Source organism: Symsagittifera roscoffensis, chromosome 4 (genome assembly GCF_963678635.1).
Source record: "Symsagittifera roscoffensis chromosome 4, txSymRosc1.1, whole genome shotgun sequence".
NCBI lineage: Eukaryota > Metazoa > Xenacoelomorpha > Acoela > Convolutidae > Symsagittifera > Symsagittifera roscoffensis.
The window spans coordinates 52,286,343-52,308,459 of record NC_087065.1 but is presented as its reverse complement, the minus strand read 5'-3'; the positions used below and the strand labels follow the sequence as shown (position 1 = coordinate 52,308,459).

The 22,117-nt window shown below is 34.5% G+C and overlaps 2 protein-coding genes across 2 annotated transcripts; one reads left to right on the top strand and one right to left on the bottom strand.

Annotated features, from left to right (window-relative positions):
- Positions 1–4,273: 4,273 nt before the first annotated feature.
- Positions 4,274–12,741, bottom strand: LOC134844015 (GPN-loop GTPase 1-like). Its single transcript, XM_063860466.1, has 5 exons — positions 12,291–12,741; positions 7,971–8,155; positions 7,334–7,540; positions 5,043–5,158; positions 4,274–4,676 (listed from the first exon to the last, which is right to left on the bottom strand). The coding sequence occupies exons 1-5, from the start codon at positions 12,644–12,646 to the stop codon at positions 4,485–4,487; spliced, it is 1,056 nt and encodes a 351-aa protein (XP_063716536.1). The 5' UTR covers positions 12,647–12,741; the 3' UTR covers positions 4,274–4,484.
- Positions 12,742–13,907: 1,166 nt separating this feature from the next.
- Positions 13,908–20,783, top strand: LOC134845069 (uncharacterized). Its single transcript, XM_063861914.1, has 2 exons — positions 13,908–14,651; positions 20,138–20,783. Exons 1-2 carry the CDS (start codon positions 14,211–14,213, stop codon positions 20,348–20,350), a joined length of 654 nt encoding a protein of 217 aa, XP_063717984.1. The 5' UTR covers positions 13,908–14,210; the 3' UTR covers positions 20,351–20,783.
- Positions 20,784–22,117: the final 1,334 nt, after the last annotated feature.

Below are 22,117 nucleotides of genomic sequence, written 5' to 3'. Positions count from 1 at the left end.
ATCAACTCGTACTCATGACACAGAAGCGAAGCTGGGCTTGGCAAACACAAGAGAACAATTAGTAAAAATTCTGCCACGCCTCGGATTCGATCTGCGATCTAGAATTTATCAGTCTCCCGCATTAACCACTCAGCCACGGACGCGTAATTTATCACAAACACTAGCCACAAACAAAGCAGAGAACGGATGCTATGAAAATTTTAATGCTACAGATCGTGATTACAGCAATAGTGCCACCAAACAAGTGAACAATTTTAATGAACACTTTATATTGGCGAGTTAACTTAGAAAAAAAAGAAGTTACGAACTAATACCCTAACGGTCGCAAGCTGGCTAGTGTATTAACAAATTCAATTAGTCTTAGACAGAGCTCCATTCAAAGATTTCTTGCGACTATTAGAAACATACAAAAAACTAATCTAAAATCAAATTTAAAAAACTTCATGAAACTTCGTGAATCAAAATTTAAAAAACTTCATGAAACTCAATTACTCAATATCGGATACATTAAAAAAAATTTCGAATTATAAACTGAAATCCGTTAAAAAAGAAAAATCGAGGTGAGGAAACTAAGCCGAAAACAAATAAGCAGTTAAACGATAGTTCGCAAACTGATTTTTTTAACAAGAAAATTTTCAGTTCTCATGAAAAATAGCCCCATGCCGGATTCAAACCCTGCAATTTTTCGACCCTAGAGCGCAGGTTGACTATAACCGAAATTAACACAACTAGACACTGGACTTCAATTTATTATATATCAAGGTATCAAATGAGTCTGTTAGACAAAGTGCGTGATTATCGCAACGGTTTAAGCATCAGAGCAGAACTCATAAAGCTGAAAAACTCAAGAAAAAGTTCCGAAGTATCCAAATCCATCCTACCTCTAAAACACATACGCAAAAAAAACTCTATTTCGCCCATCAAGCGATGAAGTAACCAATTTCCTACAGAACAGGTATTTAAAAGCCAGACATGCCAAAATGCATCTTTTCCTGTCGATATCAGAGAAAAACACCAATTCTTCGAGAAATATTTCTGTACACAAATAGAACTATATCTGTGTAACACCATGCACTGTTTCAAGCGCTAGGACAAAGTGCTGCAATGCTATGTAACACTGCACTAAGCATGTGAAAATCAAAACAAAATCCACTTTTCAGAAAGAATGTGTGACAACAAACTTTTTCAATTTTATTTGCTCATTTTTTGCTGAACAAAAACAGTACAAAAATACCTAACACTTATCAGTAAAATTAATGGGTCACCTCGCAGTAAATCAGAAACCGTAGAATATTTGAAATGCTTAAATGGATTACTTCGTGTAATTAAACCTGAAACCTTCTAACCCCATCTCTCTCCTACCATCCCGTTTACAAAGCGCTAAATCAGGCAATTAGATAATTTCAGTTCTATACGAGGCATAAACCATGTTCCTTAGACCTCTGCGATATAAGGAAAAAAGCATGGCAAACAAGCTGAAAGAAAGTGAGACAAAAGCCGTTAAGACAAAAACAATCGTGCCAAAAAAACTAGATGTAAACAGAAACCAAAACTTTCATGTGTGTTTCTCGAATTTTCTTAGATGTAGTTAATTTTGAGAAAAACATGCAAATAAGACGATTGCCAGCGTTCTATATTCATAGAAAAAAAGTACAAACCGGTAACTAAATCGACATAAGTTGGGCAGCCGCCCGTTGAGCCAAAAAAAATGTTTTCATAAAAAAACGTTGATCTAAGATGCATTTTGAAATTCCAAATTTTCACCCCCCCCCCTTAAAGTCAAACATCCATTTGAAAGTTTTGCGCCTATTAAACGACGCAATCTGAGGCGACAAAGCCGAAATTATATCAGTTCAAAGGTTTTCATTCGTTAAAACGAAAAAAAGCTACACTACAGAATCGGAGTTGCTAAATTCACAATCAACAAAAAACTAGAACGGGATTTTATAATGTTAACATGCTCAAAAGATCTGTTGCTAACGAAATCACAGAACTGAGTAAATGATTCAGTTACTCTGTTAGACAAATTGTTAACCTGGAAAAACACAACCAATACAAGATAGACAGAGCCTATATAAGAGTTCTTTGAATTTCATGAATCTTTAATATTCTGACACTCTTTCGTTGAAACTAACCGAATTTGAGAAAACTGAAGCAACGGTTAATTTTTTTATTCCGCTATAAAATGTAAAAGCAAAATCCACTTTGAAAACTTTAGCCAATCACGTCCATGTTCACATTTGTTATTGAAAACGGCAAATTGCCTTACGTTTAAGTGAACTTACAAAAAAATCAGAAGCCAAACCATGAGAACATAAATTTGAACGCGATTGACCTTTTAAAATTATCTTGAACAAAAACACAGCATAAATAAGATTCTTCACTTCTTTCATTGCGACTTAGAAACTTTTTCAAAAAAGGAGAAAACTTCAAGGAAAAATAAATTCCAAGTAGAAGAAAAACAGAACTCGGAAAGCATAACAAAATTATAGTTCAATTTGTCTCATACTTCTCTTATCACAATCTGCTCCAATCAATTTCTTTATCACCAGACTTTTATCTGATTCTACAAAAGCTATCTGGGAATTCCAGGTTATTCTTTCAACAGGAACCAGTTCAATGTTGCTTCGTTTTTCATTGATTCGATACAGGTGTTCCTTGATGGCCATTTTTGTCCTGTTCCTTTTCTCTGAAAAACTCAAGAAAAAGTACCGAAGTATCCGAATCCATCCTACCCCTTAAACACATACGCAAAAAAACTCTATTTCGCCCATCAAGCGATGAAGTAACCAATTTCCTACGGAACAGGTATTTAAAAGCCAGACATGCCAAAATGCATCTTTTCCTGTCGATATCAGAGAAAAACACCAATTCTTCTTGCAAAACTTCTGTACACAAATAGAACTATATCTGTGTAACACCATGCACTGTTTCAAGCGCTAGGACAAAGTGCTGCAATGCTATGTAACACTGCACTAAGCATGTGAAAATCAAAACAAAATCCACTTTTCAGAAAGAATGTGTGAAAACAAACTTCTTCAATTTTGTTTGCTCATTTTTTGCTGAACAAAAACAGTAAAAAAATACCAAACACTTATCAACAAAATTAATGTGTCACCTCGCAGTAAATCAGAAACAGTAGAATATTTGAAACGCTTAAATGGATTAGTTCGTGTAATTAAACCTGAAACCTTCTAACCCCATCTCTCTCCTACCATCCCGTTTAAAAAGCGCTAAATCAAGCAATTAGATAATTTCAGTTCTATACGAGGCATAAACCATGTTCCTTAGACCTCTGCGATATAAAGAAAAAAGCATGGCAAACAAGCTGAAAGAAAGTGAGACAAAAGCCGTTAAGCCTAAAAATCGTGCCAAAAAAATTAGATGTAAGCTAGAAACCAAAACTTTCATGTGTGTTTCTCGAGTTTTCTTAGATGTAGTTAATTTTGAGAAAAACATGCAAATAAGACAATTGCCAGCGTTCTATATTCATAGAAAAAAGTACAAAGCGGTAACTAAATCGACATTAGTTGGGCAGTTGCCCGTTGAGCCAAAAAAAATGTTTTCATAAAAAACTTTTGATCTAAGATGCATTTTGAAACTCCAAATTTTCACCCCCCCCCTGAAAATCAAACATCCATTTAAATGTTTTGCGCCTATTAAACGACGCAATCTGATGCGACAAACCGAAATTATATAAGTTCAAAGGTTTTCATTCGTTAAAACGAAAAAAGCTACACTACAGAATCGGAGTTGCTAAATTTACTATCAACAAAAAACTAGAACGGGATTTTATAATGTAAACATGCTCAAAAGATCTCTGTTGCTAACGAAATCACAGAATTGAGTAAATGATTCAGTTACTCTGTTAGACAAATTGTTAACCTGGAAAAACACATCAACCAATACAAGATAGACAGAGCCTATATAAGAGTTCTTTAAATTTCATGAATCTTTAATATTCTTTCGATGAAACTAACCGAATTTGAGAAAACTGAAGCAACGGTTAATTTTTCTATTCCGCTATAAAATGTAAAAGCAAAATCCACTTTGAAAAATTTAGCCAACCACGTCCATGTTCACATTTGTTATTGAAAACGGCAAATTGCCTTCCGTTTAAGTGAACTTACAAAAAATCAGAAGCCAAACAATGAGAACATAAATTTGAACGTGAATGACCTTTTAAAATTATCTTGAAAAAAAAACACAGCATAAATAAGATTCTTCACTTCTTTCATTGCGACTTAGAAACTTTTTCTAAAAAGGAGAAAACTTCATGGAAAAATAAATTCCAAGTGGAAGAAAAAAAGAACTCGGAAAGCATAACAAAATTATAGTTGAATTTGTTTCATATTTCTCTAATCACAATCTGCTCCAATCGATTTCTTTATCACCAGACTTTCATCTGATTCCACAAAGCTATCTGGGAATTCCAGGTTATTCTTTCAACAGGAACCAGTTAATGTTAAATGTTGCTTCGTTTTTCATTGATTCGATACAGAAGGTGTTCCTTGATGGCCATTTTTGTCCTGTTCCTCTTCCATGCTCGACTCTGACTCAATATTCTGCTGCACGTTGACTTTGGTTTTCTCTGTTTCCTTCTCTTGTATTCTGTCAGCCTTTAATTTTTCCATGTTTTGCTTAAGTTTTTCTGCCTTTATTTTCTCGTACTGTGCCTTGAATCAACCAGAGATGACCTTATATATTCACATTGTTCGGCAGAAAACTACATTATTCGTTCTGTTTTAAGGCCAAGTTTCGGCCATCGAAACCAGACGCTTTCAATTACAAAATAACGCTTTCTTGACGCTCAAGTACTCAAATCTAACTAGCGCTATAAAACAATGGCCACTTAGAACTTGAGCATTATTTGGAATATTGAAAAAATGTCGAAAACCTAAACTATAGTGTACCGGAAAACTAAAGGCGCAATAGGAGCTTAATCCACCGGCCCTCGAGCTATGGTTCAATTCTATGACTAGAAATTTTTGACAAAAACTCAATCTTATTTCTAAAACCAAGTAACACAAGGCCATCTCTGCCTTGTAATCCTTGTTGTACTCCTCTCTCGCTCCATTCAATTGATCCTCCAGCTTTTCAAATCCAACTCCTGCCAGAGATGAGACGCCCACACATCGAAGATGTTGGTAAAACTCCTCTAAACATAAAGGAGGATATTCTCAGAGCACCAGAAAAAAATAAATTCTAACCATGCTGTCAATCTAATGAAGAAAGTTAGTTTCAAATGTGCAATCATAAGCGAAGAACTAAGGAACTTGAACGGCGGCTATTTTCATGACCATCAATGTCCCTGAAACTTTAAAATTGACGATGTATTTATTTCAGATGTTCGAGTGTATTTCTTTCAGATTTCATGACACCCCCCCTCCCACCTGAGCATTATCAAAATCGGGTAGAATATTTTATCGGATATTCCTGGCTGGTATAGTATACAAATGTGCTGTTTCCTATAGTTTGATCCAAATTACTCGCACTCATTATCAAAATTAATGAAATTTGCGCACTCGATCTTTATCAAAACTAATAACAATTGCGCACTCGAGCGCAATCGAAAATTGCGCACTCGAGCGCACCACTTGCGATGGAAAAAAGCGCATCTAGAAAGTTGTAAAAAATCGGTTGGAAAAAATCTTGGAAATTTTTTTTGAAAACTAAACAAGCAGCAAAATCAGTTTGACTCACCCAAACAACACGCCACATCCAAAAACAACTGAAACATTTCTAAAAACAAGAAACGATTGAACATGAAGAATAGTTTTTAAATTCAAAATCTAAAAACTATTCTTCTTGTTAAAAGAAAAATTGCTCAAAAAAATCGAATCAAACAAAGATGTAGATACAAGACAGAGACGCTGCTCAGAGCAAACAAATGATTTTGGAAAAATTCTGAATCCGAAAACAAACAACAATTTTAATTCCTAAAGACAGAAACTCCGATCAGACAAAACAAGTTTCAAGAAAAAGAAAGTTGATCAAAACCTCAACCAAAAAATGCCATTAAACGAAAAAAGACGTATCATTGAACCATTTAAAAAGAGAGTCCGGAAACGTATCAATATTATCTGGAAGTGAAAAAAAATTAAGTACAACGTTTTTTTTTAAATTGACATCGAAAAAACTAAAAAAATATTTCGTTACAATTTTAACACATTGAAACTACTTTAAACCAAAGAAATACAAGTTAATCAGGAAGAGTAGCAGACAGCAACTCAAGTTGACAGAGTAAAACAATAAATGCGTCTAGCAATTGTGAGGAACATTACCGAAAACTTACTTAATTTAATTCGGATTTGATAGGACTTCAGGCTGGCTTGGTCATATTTTTCAAATGAAATGACTAGCTTTAAAAAAAGATAAGAATCAAATTTCGAAAAAACATCGAGCTTTTTAGGTGCACCAAAAAATGCGATGAATACAGCCGGTCGAACAACCAAAAAGAACAAAAAATTGAACAAATTATGTTTCTTGAACTGGAAAAAAAATTGAAAAAATGTGTTTTTTAATTTTTTTTAAGTCGGGAAGGTTGATTTAAATTTTTCCGAAACTTCAAAATAAAAATCAATCACTCCCACATAATAGCAAAGAAAGATAATTGAAAAAAAACATGCATTCGGAAAATAAGCCGACGAAATTTAAGCCGACTCTTGCAGTCTACCGAACATTTTCGGCACAGAAATACTCTTAAAAATTTTTTTAACAGGAACCCGAAGCCCACACCTAGTATGTAACTAATGCACACTACACTAACCATGGTGCTATTGAAATGATTACCATTTCGTCCATTCTAGGAACAAAATTTTTGACGGGAAAAAGTCTAGTACCCGAGGGCAATACCCTTGCTTATCGCAAAGGTAACACTGTTCAATTACCATATATAATTTTTAATCTAAATGTTTTTCATTCAGTTCTGATAGGTACCATCAAAAAGTTCTATATAACAAGTTTCGAATCTTTTAACTATTCCCTCTTTTGGTACCTAGTAATGAATTGCCACCCCTATAATGAACTTTTTCAACGGAAAAGCATTCGTGAATTTTGTATCTAGTAACGAATCTATCCCTTTTGCAAAAGGGGGAAAACAGTTAAAGATATCCCATGTTTGTTATCCTTGCAAATGATTTCTAACTACGTATTTTATTGACCACCAAAAAAATGGTTAATAATCTTTACTATTGTGGGATTCATTACAATGTTCAATTTTCGCATATGCTTAACCGTTTGAGTTTTTTCTATTTTAGAGGCTGATAACCTCTGCTAGATATCAGAAGGGTGCAAATAATTCAAGAGATGTTCAACTGAATTCTTTACTGACCAAGAGCTAACGACATGGATCTCGCGAGGTTTGCAGAGTAGGAAGACTGTTGAGAGGAGAGGGAGTCCTCGAACACAGTCCAGTCGCGCATCCATTCCTCCGCGAAAGCATGACTCACAATGTCTGTTTTGTTCATGGCCACCACTAGCGGCAACCTACTCTTGTACAAGATACTGCACGCATACAGCATGTTGCTCATAAACGTCACTAAACACCACAGACCGTGTCATCGTCATCATGAAAAGAAAATATAAAGACCTATATAAGTGAAAATAACGAAAATGGAGACAGGGCAGTAAAAAGATAGACATCGAAACCGACAGAAATTGAATGCAAAACAAAAATTAACAAAATGTAAAATGAAAAAGAAAAAAATGGTCGAAACATTGCATACGGTTCTCATTATGAATTTATTGAAAACAAATGACCATAAAATTTGCAAAATCACTTAAACAGTATGCAATAAATTAAACAAGAAAAATAGCGTTAAAATATCCTTTCAAGAAATCAAATCGGATTGGGCATACCGCCGATAGATACTGAGTGAGCAGAAACTACTCAAGCTGAAAACTGCAGCAAAATAAATCACAAAAACATAGACTGCACAAGAATGATTGAATTAGTTCTGTTTTCTGACCTGTTGAGCTGCTCCTTTGCGTGTCCATGACGTACACGACTACAGTGGGCATGAGGGATGCCATGGCCTCACTAATTATGGCCCCACTGGCACTCCATGTGAACACTTCTATCTGGCCAGGAGTGTCAACCAGCACATAGTCAACCTCCTCATTATTCATTCGTTTCTCAACCAAATCCAACACCAGCAGTTTAAACAAACTAATTCAATGCAATTTTCAGGATTTTCATCATTCCTCATATTCAAATTCTCATTATTTTTTTTTCATTGTTTTTCGTCTCATTTTAACTCAATTTGAGGAAAGCATGTTAGAAATTTTCAGTCTTGAACGGTTAAGTTGAATCCGCATTGTAGTTACGAATCCTTACAATAGTTACTTAGTTACGATTCACACCACTTGAACATTTGCTCGAAAAACTAAATCAAACAGCAAGCTTTAAAAAGACGCAAACCAGCTCTTTGCAAACCCAAGCGGGAAAACGACAACACAAGGTAGCTATAAAAAAATTAAAAAGTCAAATGGGTAAGTGAAAAGGTAAAAAAAGCATTGACAATGAGAAAAAAAGCCTTGCAGAATCTAGATTCCAACATTCAACTCTGATCAATATCGGACCTTCTTTCACAAAACTTTTGATGCGCTTCCCTCAGGATAAATTAATAGCATAGACGGTTGCTATCAAAGTATTACAGAATGTTCCGACCGTAATCAAATTTGCGGTTCGGATTTTCTTTTGTGATTTTTAGTTTTTTGATCAAGTGAGGGGACTTAAAACCTTTCTTGACGCTTCCAATAGAACTAATAATAGCTTACTCCTATAACAATTTAAGTCGATAAAACCTTTTTTCTTGACATCGTGTTAAAAAAATTCCACAAACTTTATTTGCAGCTCGAATAACGATCAAAGGACTTCAACAGGATTAATGCGACGTTATTTGTGCAACCTAGTAACAAAAAGCCACTGAATACAAAATTTCGCCCAGGGCGGTCGAAGAAGAACATACAATACAGTGCTAATAATAAAACAAGACTGCTCGTATCACGGCGAAGCCCTGAATGTTCCGACTGCCTTTTAAGGTTTATGGAGCAGCAGTATTAACATAAAAAATTAAATGAAATAAAGTAAAATAATTTTTTTTGTAAAATTTGACATTTTTTTTTGAAATTCATCCCCCACACGCCATATGAAGTACAAAAAGATAGATTTCGTTCCTTGTAACAAATCGGTGTCCTACAATTTAATGACATACAATTTAACACCGTACATTTTAACACTTAGTCATTTCACTACTAAACAATTTAAATCGACAACAATATAACTCCTATTTTCCAGTTAAACACAGTACTTTTAACACTTAGTCATTTCACTATTACATCTAATGCTGTATGAATTCCTTATCTTAACTCTTATCACACCAAAGTTAATCCTGCAATTAACACACGCACCCTAATGAAAAACTTGGTTTATCTTAGTTATACATGCTAAAAGGAGGCTTCCTAATTTACTTAAGACTCTTATCTGCAAGTTTGTAATTTATTTTCAATTAGACTTTTCGCTAAACCATTATGATTACTAAAAGCTGCTTGTGCTAATTCATAACAATTTGACGTAAAAATTCTGACAAAAATTAAACTCTGACAGTCACTTTATATTTTACTCAAGTGATAAACAAACGCAAACACAATAAACATTATGATTGAGTCTTCTTTCGAGTTCACAGTTTCATCTAAATACAAGCCAATCCTTATAGCGTCCGGCCACGAATTATATTTCAAGCGAAAAAATAAGTTTACAGAAAACTGGATTTGCTAAAAATATCAAACACATAAATGTCGAGCAACTGCCATTACTGAAAAAATGAATTAATCGAGACGCGTGGAGAGTATAACCACGACATTTCAGCGGGAAAATCGGAGGCCCGAAATACCATAAAGCATATAAAAGATCTCAGCGAGAGATTTACCCCGACTGTTGCAGTTGCCAGTGCGGTTTTGCCAATTACAAACAATTTGGCTAGTCAGTTTGCTCTCCCAAGTAAAGACAAACTGATCCGAACGGCTGCTCGCACTCGTAAGCAGCTAGATGTAAATATGCGGCCCATCCCCGTTGCGCGAAATTTCGAGATCCCTGAAATTTTTGAAAATTTTATCCGGTTTGACAGTGAATCAAATGATCATGAGCGAATCATTTTGTGCGGCGACCCCGAAATGCTGAGAGTTCTGGAGAAGTCATCTTTCTGGTTAGCCGATGGAACTTTTAAAATTACTCCAAAAATTTTCTATCAGCTTTATTCAATTCATGTTAGTGTATCTGGCATTGTGCCCGGTTGCATTTACGCCTTCCTTCCTAACAAAACCGAAAAAACCTACCATCGCTTCCTGCAGGCGTTAATTGATTTAGCACCCAACTGTTGGCCTGAAAAAAAATTTGTTAGATTTTGAGCAAGCTGCTCTTCAGTCCTTCCAAAAAACATTCCCCGAAGCACATTGATCGGGTTGTTTTTTCCATCTCTCTCAGAGTTACATGAGAAAAATTAACGAATTGGGTCTGAAAGTGACCTACGAAACGAATCACGATTTAGCGCTGGCTTTAAAAATGCTGCCATCCCTTGCATTTGAAAAAAAAAGATCGGCGATTCCTATGACATGATCGTTCAGGAAATTCAAACTGTATGCGACAGAAATGGTTTAGAACCCGAAAAAATTGACGAGTTGTGTCTGTACTTCGGCTCTACTTATATAAAAAGCTTGGTGCCAAACCGTGAAGTTTCATTCCCACCCTCCCTTTGGAACCAGCGAGATGCGGCCGTGATGGGGATTGCTCGAACAACAAATGTTGTCGAGGGATGGCATTTCGGGATTCAATCATATTTCAGCGGAGCCCACCCAAATATGTGGAAAGTAGTGGGTAGCCTGCAAAAAGACGCTTCCGTACAAAAACTCAACTTCTTTGATGCATCGAGTGGCCAAAGGTTCACAAAAAAGAAAAAGTATCGAGTATTAAATGAAAGAGTGCAAAACATAATGTCCGTTTACGAAGACAAAACTGATCTGTATTTTTTCAGAGCGTTATCTAGTTTGTGTTAAACCATTGCAAATTTTATTTCATTTTTGTTTATTCTTTCGTATTATTAAAATTCAAATTTTAAACCTACTGAAATTTTTGTCAGCTTTTTTTGAAAAGACGTTTCCTTGCAGACTCCCGGAAACGTAAGTAAACGCAGGAACATGACTCGTGCCTTAGCAATTTAATCCCAGGACAATCGCCCTTATTTTCGGGATGCTAGCTTGGGACTACGGCATCCCTTTAGCTTGGGCAAACCCTTTAGCTTTGCCTTTATGTGCCAACAATTCAAAAAAAGCTGACAAAGCGATCAGGTCATAAGCTTAAGTTCGAGAATGATTCTAAAAATAATGATTTTAAGGCTTTTGGAAATGGTTTAACCTTTTTTAAATTTCTATACCGGCTGAAAATGTCTACAAAATTAGGCCATATTAGTCAAAGGCCATAATTATTTGCGTGCTTTTGAAGTTCATTGAACTATTGCGTGTTTTTGGTTCATTTTGGAATGCTTCATTGAAAATATTGGCAAGGCCATTTGATTTTGGTTTCAAACGTTTCATAGAAAGCATTTGCAAGGTCAATTCTATTCAAAACTTACGCAGATTAATTAGCGCAAATTTGTCTGGCTTTAAATGGCAAAAATTTCTCTCGTTTAATTCTTTGATGGTTACCGAAATCCCCTTTGAAGTAAGTTTTCTTTTCATTTTGGATTACAAAGGTGTTAAGTCATAAAAACTGTTTTAAAATGTAGCAATATTATATTGCTAAGGCAACAAAAAGTAGGGAGTGAAATTGTAGGGTGTTAAGTTGTTTCGAGTTAAAAAAAGGGGGAACCAACAAATCAATTATGGCAAATAAGCTTCGTTCAACCAATTTGGAACGATTTATAAGACGGATTAATCTCCGCTTACGCGTTAATAGCGCGAAATATATCGCGCGTTAATTGTCCCAAATTGGTCAAAATGGCAATCTTTAAACCCTCATAACTTTACGAAAAACAATCACAGGTGAAATATCTTTTCAAATTTAAGCTCAAGACAACAAAACCTTTTGAATGATATCAAAAAAATTCGTCAAAAATGGCTAGTTAAAAAGTCGAAATTTGTCTGAATAAAAAAACCCACCCCGAGCACAAATATTCCGTTATTTTCGTATCGAAAGTCGGAAAAATAACAATATCAATTTAACAATAATTAAGTGCTAATATTATTAACATTCCCGTTCATCTCGAATTCTTTACAAATTTTCAAATGAAACCTGATGAAATTTGGTTGCGAATATGTTGAGTGACGTCATAATGGCCCCGTTGGGTCCCAGTCCATACTGCTGCATGACTTGTTTGTACTTCACAGTGTCTCTGATGTCAATATTCACTGGGTAGGGCACCTCGTTAACTGCAGGGTCCAGGTTCATGACGTAACACTTGTTTCCCTTTGCAATTAAATGGCTGTTCAGTTGTCTGACAAAAGTGGTCTTGCCACTTCCAGCCATGCCCAATACAATAACACACATCGCTTTCTTTTTAGCATCTCCACTGAGGTTGCTGCTCGAACATCCCGCTGTTCCCTTTTCATCTTTCATTCCCTCCGAAGAGCATTCTAGTTCAGAAGCCATTTTGAGAAATGCTGATCATTCAGCAAAAACACTCCAATGAAATCTCGAACGAATTCGCAAAAATGACTTATTTTTCCAACATGATATAAAATCAAAAACCTGAAACAAAAGAAAATCTTGAACTACACAAATTAGGTTCTCGATAAATGATAGCAAAATTATTTGATCTTATGTCTTACATTTTAACAAATTTTGACAATAATATTTCGATATTAACAATAAAAGAATTTCATAAAAGCGTCGCCTATTCAGGAAATTTTCGAAAATTATATCAGAAAGAACATGACACTAGTTAAGAATCAGAATTTTTTTGAGCTGAGAGGACTTAAATAACCTTTATTTTTCAAGACATCTCTCGAGAGAGAGGGAATTAATTTTAGCATACAATAGTTTATTTGTACGGTTTAAGGTACATAAAAAATTGTAGGGATCAAGTGTGATTTTCAAAAATAACGCCCTTTTGGTTTCGAAAAAAATGATGTTTCATTCATGCCAGTGGTGCGTAAAGACTTACTGTAACGGAGAGTGAAATGATATAAATCAAAGCTTAATTTATCGCTTTCTTGTGACTGGTAGGAGATTGAAAAATTCGTCGTTTCTGTCAATCAAGCCATCAAATGGGTGTTTAACAACTTGTTAACCTGAAAAAATTCTGTTCCGATTTGTTCCGACGGTTAATCGCAAACGTTATCAAAAAAATAATAGTGACGATTAAGGGGGTCTGAATTTGAGGCTATTTGTTCACCCTCTTCTTCTCAACCATGAAATATTTTTCTCTTACCATCGCGATATGAACACATGGTAAAAAATTAAAAAACATCATAATCTGCAAATTCATCATCTCACCTTGAAAAAAAACTTTTGTTTTTTCAAAATTCGAATTTCTTTTTTAATATATCATTCAAACTTTAAATATACCAGCTACTGCAAATTACTTTAATTGCTAGTCGCGTTATTGCGGGCAACATGGTAAGAGCATTCCTTTTATGTTTCCTTCAGGAAACAAATTAAAATGATTTGATTTTCAACTTGTCTTTACACTTCAATCATTCGATCAGTAGTTTTTTGTCACTCGTAATAATCACCCAATTTCATTGTCTGAAATTTGTATCATTTAATACCAACCACCGAAGGTAATAATAAACAGTACTCCAGCTAAATCACCTGTTTGCTAATAAAAAGGAAAAGGTAAAAACTTGTGCTGATTTGAAAAAAAAAACGCAGATGGTGATTCAAATATTGATGCGAGTAAACAAAGTGTTTTGAACGCGGTTTTTTCCATAATTCCATGGAAAATTTTTAAATCCATGAACACAATTTGAAAGCTTTCAAATCTCTCATCTTTAATGGATCAAAACGTGGCAAGACGGTAAAATTTAAATAAGCATACGGTAAAAACGCCTCCAGGCAACTTTAACCGCTCAGACTAGAAAAACATTGGTACACAGTAATAAAAAAAATCGATATTATTTAAACTGAAAGCTGACCAATTAAGCCACTAGTCTGCAAATTCGACCAGATTGTCTTCATTTGCTTTTACAGCGAAACAACTTAGAACCAAAAAATGCAGCGCTTATCAAACGAACCAGCTCGAAATACTTTCGACCCAAATCATTCATTCGATCTTTCTAAATCTTCCAACATTGATACAAAAACCAATTTAGAACTATTTCCAAATCGGTCCCTCGATTATCGAAATCAGTCGCGCGTCACTCATCGCTACGACGAACGAAAAGTTGTGACTCGATTCGCCGAACTCACCGCTCTCAGTGCTTCCAACGACGCCCTGCAGGAACTGTCAACAGACACGACATGGTGGCAGACTGAACGAGCAGTTACCTTATACGGTAACCTAGAAAATGACGTCAGCGAGAAGCTGCTGCCAAGTCGAAAGGAGTTGGCGGGAAGTGAGCAGTACGAAGTCGGTAGCGATGACGTAAGAGAGTATGAGTCATGGGCGACATTCAGACAAGAGCACAAGTGCATTACCTCTATTCCGCAGTCGGTAAGATAACAATTAAGTAGTAATTTCGTTTTTGCAGTACCACAACCAGAAAGCAGGATTTGACAAGCAGAAACTCCAAAAGAAAAGCGTGAAAACACAAGCCAATATGAAATTCAAAGAAAAGAACTGATTCAGATAAAATAAAAATGTGTTAGTCGAATCGGATCTTGATAACTATTTCCTCCCCTATGGTACCTTGTAACGAAAATACCCCCTATAAAGAAAGAATTGAACAGTTAAGCATATACGAATTTTGTACCTTGTTAACTATTTCCGCCCTATTGCAATAGGGGGAAGGGTGGGAATAGTTAACAAGGTACAAAAGTCGTATATGCTTTCGTATATGGATTCGACGACGGATCTTAACTATTTCCCCCTTATTGCAATTGCAATAGGGGAGGGGATAAATAACAAGATCCGTCGAATCCAGAGCAGAAAACCAAGCTTTTTAAGCTTGGTCTTAGATTTCTTTTTCTTGAAGAACCCACCGTCTAATATTGCCCTAACAGTTCTGCGGTGTAAACCTTAGCCCCGAATCCAAGTTTAAATCGACTGCCTCATAAAAATTTGCGATACAGGATGCTGTCTATACAGAACATAAGTTTTGGGTTAATTAAACGCTTAAGTAGCAGTACACCTCTTATTTAAAACAATTATATTGTCAGCACGTTTTGCCTCGATAAAGTCAACTTTAGCTAAAAAAAGGCGCAAGTAATACCTTTGCTTAAATAAGTTTTATCAACATAGGCGCTACGCGCAATACACCGAAGGCATAGAAACTGAAGCAAAAACCAAACAACTTGAACAACTAATAATTGAAGAATAACAGTTCTAGAACAAAAAATCGTACTAATACATGTATACACCAAAATTTTGCTATATCGAGAAAGAGCCTGAAATAACAGTTCTAGAACTAAAAATCGTACTAACACATGTATAGGTTAAATTTTTGATATATCAACGAAGATCATAAAATAACTCTTCTAGAACTAAAAATCGTACTAACACATGTATACACCAAAATTTTACTATATTGACAAAGGGCCTGAAATAACAGTTCGTGAGCTAAAAATCGTACGAACACATGTATACACCAAAATTTTGCTATATTGGCAAAGATCATGAAATAACAGTTCGAGAGCTAAAAATCGTACTAACACATGTATACGTCAAATTTTTGCTATATTGACAAAGATCATGGAATAACAGTTCTAGAGCTAAAAATCGTACTAACACATGTATACACCAAAATTTTTCTATATTGACAAAGATCATGGAATAACAGTTCGAGAACTAAAAATGGTACTAACACATGTATACAATAAAATTTTGATATATTGACAAAGATCATGAAATAACAGTTCGAGAACTAAAAATCGTAATAACACATGTATACACTAAAATTTTGATATATTGACATAGATCATAAAATAACAGTTCGAGAACTAAAAATGGTACTAACACATGTATACGCTAAAATATTGCTATATTGACGAAGAGCCTGAAATAACAATTCTAGAGCTAAAATCGTACTAACACATGTATACACCAATATTTTGCTATATCGACAAAGAGCCTGAATAAACGTTGTAGAACTAAAAATCTTACTAACACATATATACACCAAAATTTACAAATAATTAAATTAACATGAAAAAATATATATCTCATGAACAAATAACCAAACAAACAGACCCATAATATAAATAAATGAAAGTAAATGAATTAAATAAATACACATACATAAATAATAAAAGCAAAACTAAATGAAAGAAAGAATAATTAAATAAATATAGAAATAAATATCAACAAATAAACAAAACACACCTGATAAATAAATAAGCAATAAAAAAATAAATCAATACATAAATAAATAAATAAATACATAAATGAATACATAAATAAATAAATATATAAATAAATAAAAGCAAAAGTGAAATGTACAAATAATTAAATAGACATGAAAAAATATATATGAACAAATAACCAAACAAGCAGACCCATAATATGAATAAATGAAAATAAATAAATGAAATAAATACACATACATAAATAATAAAAGCAAAACTAAATGAAAGAAAGAATAATTAAATAAATATAGAAATAAATATCAACAAATAAACAAAACACACCTGATAAATAAATAAGCAATAAAAAAATAAATCAATACATAAATAAATAAATACATAAATAAATACATAAATAAATAAATAAATAAATAAATAAATAAATAAATAAAAGCAAAAGTGAAATGTACAAATAATTAAATAGACATGAAAAAAAATATATGAACAAATAACCAAACAAACAGACCCATAATATAAATAAATGAAAATAAATAAATTAAATAAATACACACGCAGAAATAATAAAAGCAAAACTAAATGAAAGAAAGAATAATTAAATAAATAAAAAAAACACGTGATAAAAATAAACAAAAATAAATATGTACATACATAAATTATAAATAAATATAAGCAAACTAAACATAATTAAATAAATAGAAGAACAGATAATTAAATAAATAAAGATGAACAAATAAAGAAACAAACATACGCAATCACGTGACATAGCGCGATATAGTCCAGCCCACATGATAATTGATAACTGTGGACGTTATTTGTCGACACTTGACAACAGACAACATTAAAAAAAACCCCCCGTTACACGATACCATAACACCTTGACTAAAGTCTTCGGTGTAAAAAGTTCAGCAAAAATTGACCCAATAAATGATCAATTTTTGAACTGTATATCAAAATCAGCCTTTTACCGGCCAAAAAAGGATATAAATGACAAAATGTTTGCATCATTGGACATTTTCAGATTCGTCACTGAACTAATTTGGTTATAATTTCTCTACCACCATAGTCCTCGGAAACTATTATGCAAAAAAACTGCCACCATTTGGTGGTGTACATCATAATCAGATAATCTATTTATTTTCTACTGTTACTTAATGCATTTTCATAGGTCAAAAATACGATTTAAAACAAACAATTGATATTTAAAGTTTTCTGATTTAGGAAAAAAGTGCAAAAGCACTCCAGATTCAAAATTACTTCTTGCTGACAAGTTTTTGACCTAAAAAAGTCGAGCAAATGGTTAAATCAGCATGCTTAAAGGCATTAACTTACAGCAAATTGAAAATTACTAACTTGTTTAAAAACAGAAATAACAATGAGCGAAAATAAACAAGTTAATTTCGCCGTGATATTTCTGTACACACATAGGCGAAGCTGAGCTCCGCAACACTTGTGATACAAAAAAATGCATCAGTTCAAAAGATGAAGCGGCTAAAAAATAGAAAAACTATTGAATTCTGTCAAAGAAACTGTGCGCTACAAACTCTCAAAGAATTCAAAAACATAACATTCGGGTTAAAAAACTCAAAATTAGGCTAAAATTATTTCATAAACTTAAAATTATGCAACCAAACTACCTGCATGTCTTTCAGGAAAACTTGGGGATACCAAAAGGGCCTATCCGTTGTTTACTATAAAGTAAAATCAGAATAAATACACACAATTGAAAAATGAAATTTAACAAAATGAATGCAAACGTTTCAAACAATTGCCACAACAAAAAGAACTGAGAAAATCCAAAAAAAAGTCTCTAGAAGACTACAGAAACTGATAAATTTGATTAACCCTATTACATCAAACTTATCAAATATGTAGTTGACTGGCGACCGCTGGATCAAAACAAAAAATAGACGCCCGTTTCGGAAATACAAATACGAAAATTCTTTTCCCCAAAAAATGTCAGCCACAAAGAACCATACTCATAAATATCGCGCGACAGTCGAAACATTCTTTCGTATACATCACAGTCAAGTCAAAAATTGCAAAAATAATTTTCTGGATTATTATGAATTATATGAGCCTCAAAAAATTCGAAAACGACGAAATCGAAATATAACAAAGAATTTTCATTTAAAATTTTCGATAGCAAAATTGTCGAAAAAAAACACTACTAAGGGATGAATAGACCAATGAGCAAAAAAGGACACACATACAGCATGCATATGGCGTATGCGGTGGACGTGCACTGATTGCAAGCTGAAGTCTGTGAATAAAGTTGTACGGGGGAAAAAGATTATTACCCGGTTGCAATACCCTTGCTTATCGCAAGGGTAATAAATGTCGAACTACACTAGACGACTCCTTGGTAGCTAGCAATGCAAAAAACGCCCCTTGGCAGCTAGCAATGCAATGTTTCAAAACACAGGTACTCAAAAGAATCCCCCGTCTACGTGCAAAACTTTCTCTATCATTGCAACGGTTCATGTAGCGCACAAGCAATCTTCCAACCGGAAAAAAAACGTCAAGCAAGATTAACAACAAAAAACAACCTGAAGAATTAATTTTCGTCGAGTCAATTTTATAGATGAGTGTCAAGCTAGACTAGAAGGCACAGGTTATTTTCGAGGAGCTGGTTAGATCAGGCCGCTGTCAAAGAGAGAGGGCAACAAGGGACGTAATGATAATACATATCATAACCATCTTTCCGGAACACGTCGCGTGAAACACGGAATGAAATTGAATGCCATCAAAAAGTCCCATTTTTTTCAAGCCGATAATTGAGTCCTGATTTGACCTCCTATAACGAATTGACAAACTGTAACTTTCTTGCAAGCAAACATATTCTTTTAATTGCTGCCGGCTCGACCATGCCGTATCTAGCAAACATTGGCCAACTTGGGCCACAATTAATGGTTCGGCCGCCCACTTCTTCTGATCTCAACTTAATTGAGAGGCTAAGATCAAGTATTAAACCATATTTGGTCCAAAAAAAACAGGCAAAAAAGGCCGAAAGAGGAACTCTGGCTTGTCATTCGAGCGTCGTGCTCAACTTTCAAGCTTTAAAGGGAGCTTTACGATTGCAAGAAAATTCCAACATAGGTAAGGAAGCTTCGAAAATAAGCGAGTCTAATCTTTTCACAACTGCTTCATAGCCTCAAACTGTCAGTTTAACACCAGATACCGATAATTCAAGAGGAGAAGAACATAAGTCAAACCGCAAAAAATCAAATTTGAGCGCGACAAACTATAAGAGTTTTTCCTAAAAAAAAAACTACGTTCATTGACTCTTAAACACGAGATTTGGCCTAAGAATTCTTGCGCACACAACTAGGCAGCATGTGCCCATTTAGCCTGCTTTTATGCTTTTACTAGTTAGGGTGGGTACATTTGCTACAGAAAATCGATGGATAAGAAAAAGTACTGTTTCAATTTGAATGTCAAAGCGTCTTCTGATAATCGCGCCCATCCTAATTTAATGTTTAAGCTGATAAAAAAATAGCCTCAAAGCAGTGATTTTTTGTTTGGGTAGCGTATAAGTTGACGGGGGAGCTACAAGCGTAAAGAACCAAGGTGAGGATTAACATTTTCGCAGGAGCGTGAACGGTTTTTCATAGAATTTTCACCGCTTTCTCGAGCTTATGGAAAGAGCCTCTAAGCTTTAACAGAGCATGTCTGTTACAGCACTTCGACTGTGCCATCATGCAATTCCAGCAGACCGTTCACAACATCCTGCGCCAGTTAGACGAAGATGTGAGCCAATTGTCTGTTAAAATGCAGAGGAGAATTGGAGCTAGTGAGGGGGAGTTCGAACAGATCATCGATGCCGCATACCCATCATGCACTGAGGTGCATCCCTACTTGGCCAAGACGACAATTGCCACCAACAATCTGTGATGGATGCGAACCACGCAACATCAGCATGAAAACACACCAAGAGCGATAACATGCTCCCAAAGCTTAAACAAGGTTTTATGTGTTGGATGCAATCCAAAAAACTAGCCAACAGTTATTGAGTTCGCTTGGTCAAAAACAACCCATAAGAAAATCGAATTAAATGAACTAATTATATAGAGAGAAGAACTCTACCAGGGAAAAACATCCTAATAATTCTGCAATATTATATCTAGACTCTTCTCTTTGCACTTTCTCACTCATTTCACTCATCACACCCCTCTACTTCCCCTTCCCTTTTCCACTCCCATTCATCTTTTGAATATTTCATTTGAAGCTCGAAATTTAGAGAACTGCAAAACAGGTGTTCATTGGTAAAAGCGCCTTAAACAGCAGTATGTAACCTTTTTATATTTGTACTAAAACGCTTTGAATTACTGCGAAATATTTATTTCAGTTGCAAATGATTCTTTCACCAACAATCGACTTCAACTTTGTAGATGACAAGCTATCTAGGCAAAAACGGCGAATTAAACTTGTAAAAATAGATCTAGCTCAAAGACAAAACAAGAGAAAAATCCAAATTTCGAATTTCAACGAAAAAATAGATTAATTTCAAAGCTCTTTGAGAAAACTGACCCAACTGAAAAAACTGGCTCAATAGGTACTTTTTTTAATCCGCCAAGAAATCGCAAAATTAAAATTCACTTACGAAACTAGAAGTCGATCATGTTTTTCATGATCTTAAAACTTTTGCTATTGGATTGTGGAGTTTGCCTTCTTTTTAACAAAAAAATGATCAGAACTTAAAAATAAATCATAAGCCAAACCGCGAAAAAGTAAATTTGAGCGTGAACAAATTTTTAATAATTTCCTGGCAAAAACATCGCGACTTATAAGAGAGTCTGAGCTGCGGTCATCGACTCTTATAAACGAAACACCTTTATAACATAACCTGCTTATACATAGGCGGATCGAGGATTTTTTCGAGAGGGGAGGGGATTTTCAAAAAATTTGTATAACATTTTTTTAGGTTCATCAAATTGATTTTCCGAGCTGTCCCAAAGCTTAAAGAGACCCTGTTTTGGTCAAACTTTCAGGCCAAAAACTGGATTTTTAGGCACTTTTTGGGAAACTAGGACCAAAAAAATTACGTTTTTTTTGGCGCGCGCTCCCCCTCAAAATTAGTAAATATTGGCGAAAAACAGCCAAGAGAAAATGAACACGGAAGCTAGAAAAATAAAGATTGATTGTTTTTTTAATCACTTGTAACTTCCGAATTGAAAGAAAAAAACACCAAATTAAAGCTCTTTAAAAATAAGCATGATGAGCCTTAGAGTTATCAAAATCATTTGAATTGAACTTAAGACACAGAATAACGAAAGCCCGATAGTTTTTGAAACTGAAAAATTTCAATTTAAAAAAAACAGGTCCTGGCCGGAATCTTATCTAGGCCCTCATCATTCCCATTCTTAGTCATTACCTCAAGAGCAAGCGTTCCGGAGAAGTAAAGAAACTTGAAGCGTAAAGAAAACAAGTCAAAAATCCGATTTGAGCGAGAACAATATTTCCTACAAAAACCATAATTAAATTAGTATCTTCACTTCATTCATTGAAACTGATAAACAACGCAGCCAACAGACAGTTGAAAAGAAACAATGAACACAAGTAAACAAAAAACTGACTTGTTTTTAAAACAAATCTCAACTTTCAATTTCCAAGAAAAACATAGCCAACTGACAATTGGAAAAGAGTAATGAACGCAAGGAA

Excerpts from the sequence above, each read along its gene's own strand:
- LOC134844015 (XM_063860466.1), bottom strand. The coding sequence starts at position 12,646 with ATGGCTTCTGAACTAGAATGCTCTTCGGAGGGAATGAAAGATGAAAAG. Across the intron at positions 7,541-7,970 it reads GCAAAGGAGCAGCTCAACAG|TGACGTTTATGAGCAACATG; the intron begins GTCAGAAAACAG and ends TGTGGTGTTTAG. Across the intron at positions 4,677-5,042 it reads AGTACAACAAGGATTACAAG|GCACAGTACGAGAAAATAAA; the intron begins GCAGAGATGGCC and ends GGTTGATTCAAG.
- LOC134845069 (XM_063861914.1), top strand. The coding sequence starts at position 14,211 with ATGCAGCGCTTATCAAACGAACCAGCTCGAAATACTTTCGACCCAAAT. Across the intron at positions 14,652-20,137 it reads TTACCTCTATTCCGCAGTCG|CACTTCGACTGTGCCATCAT; the intron begins GTAAGATAACAA and ends TGTCTGTTACAG.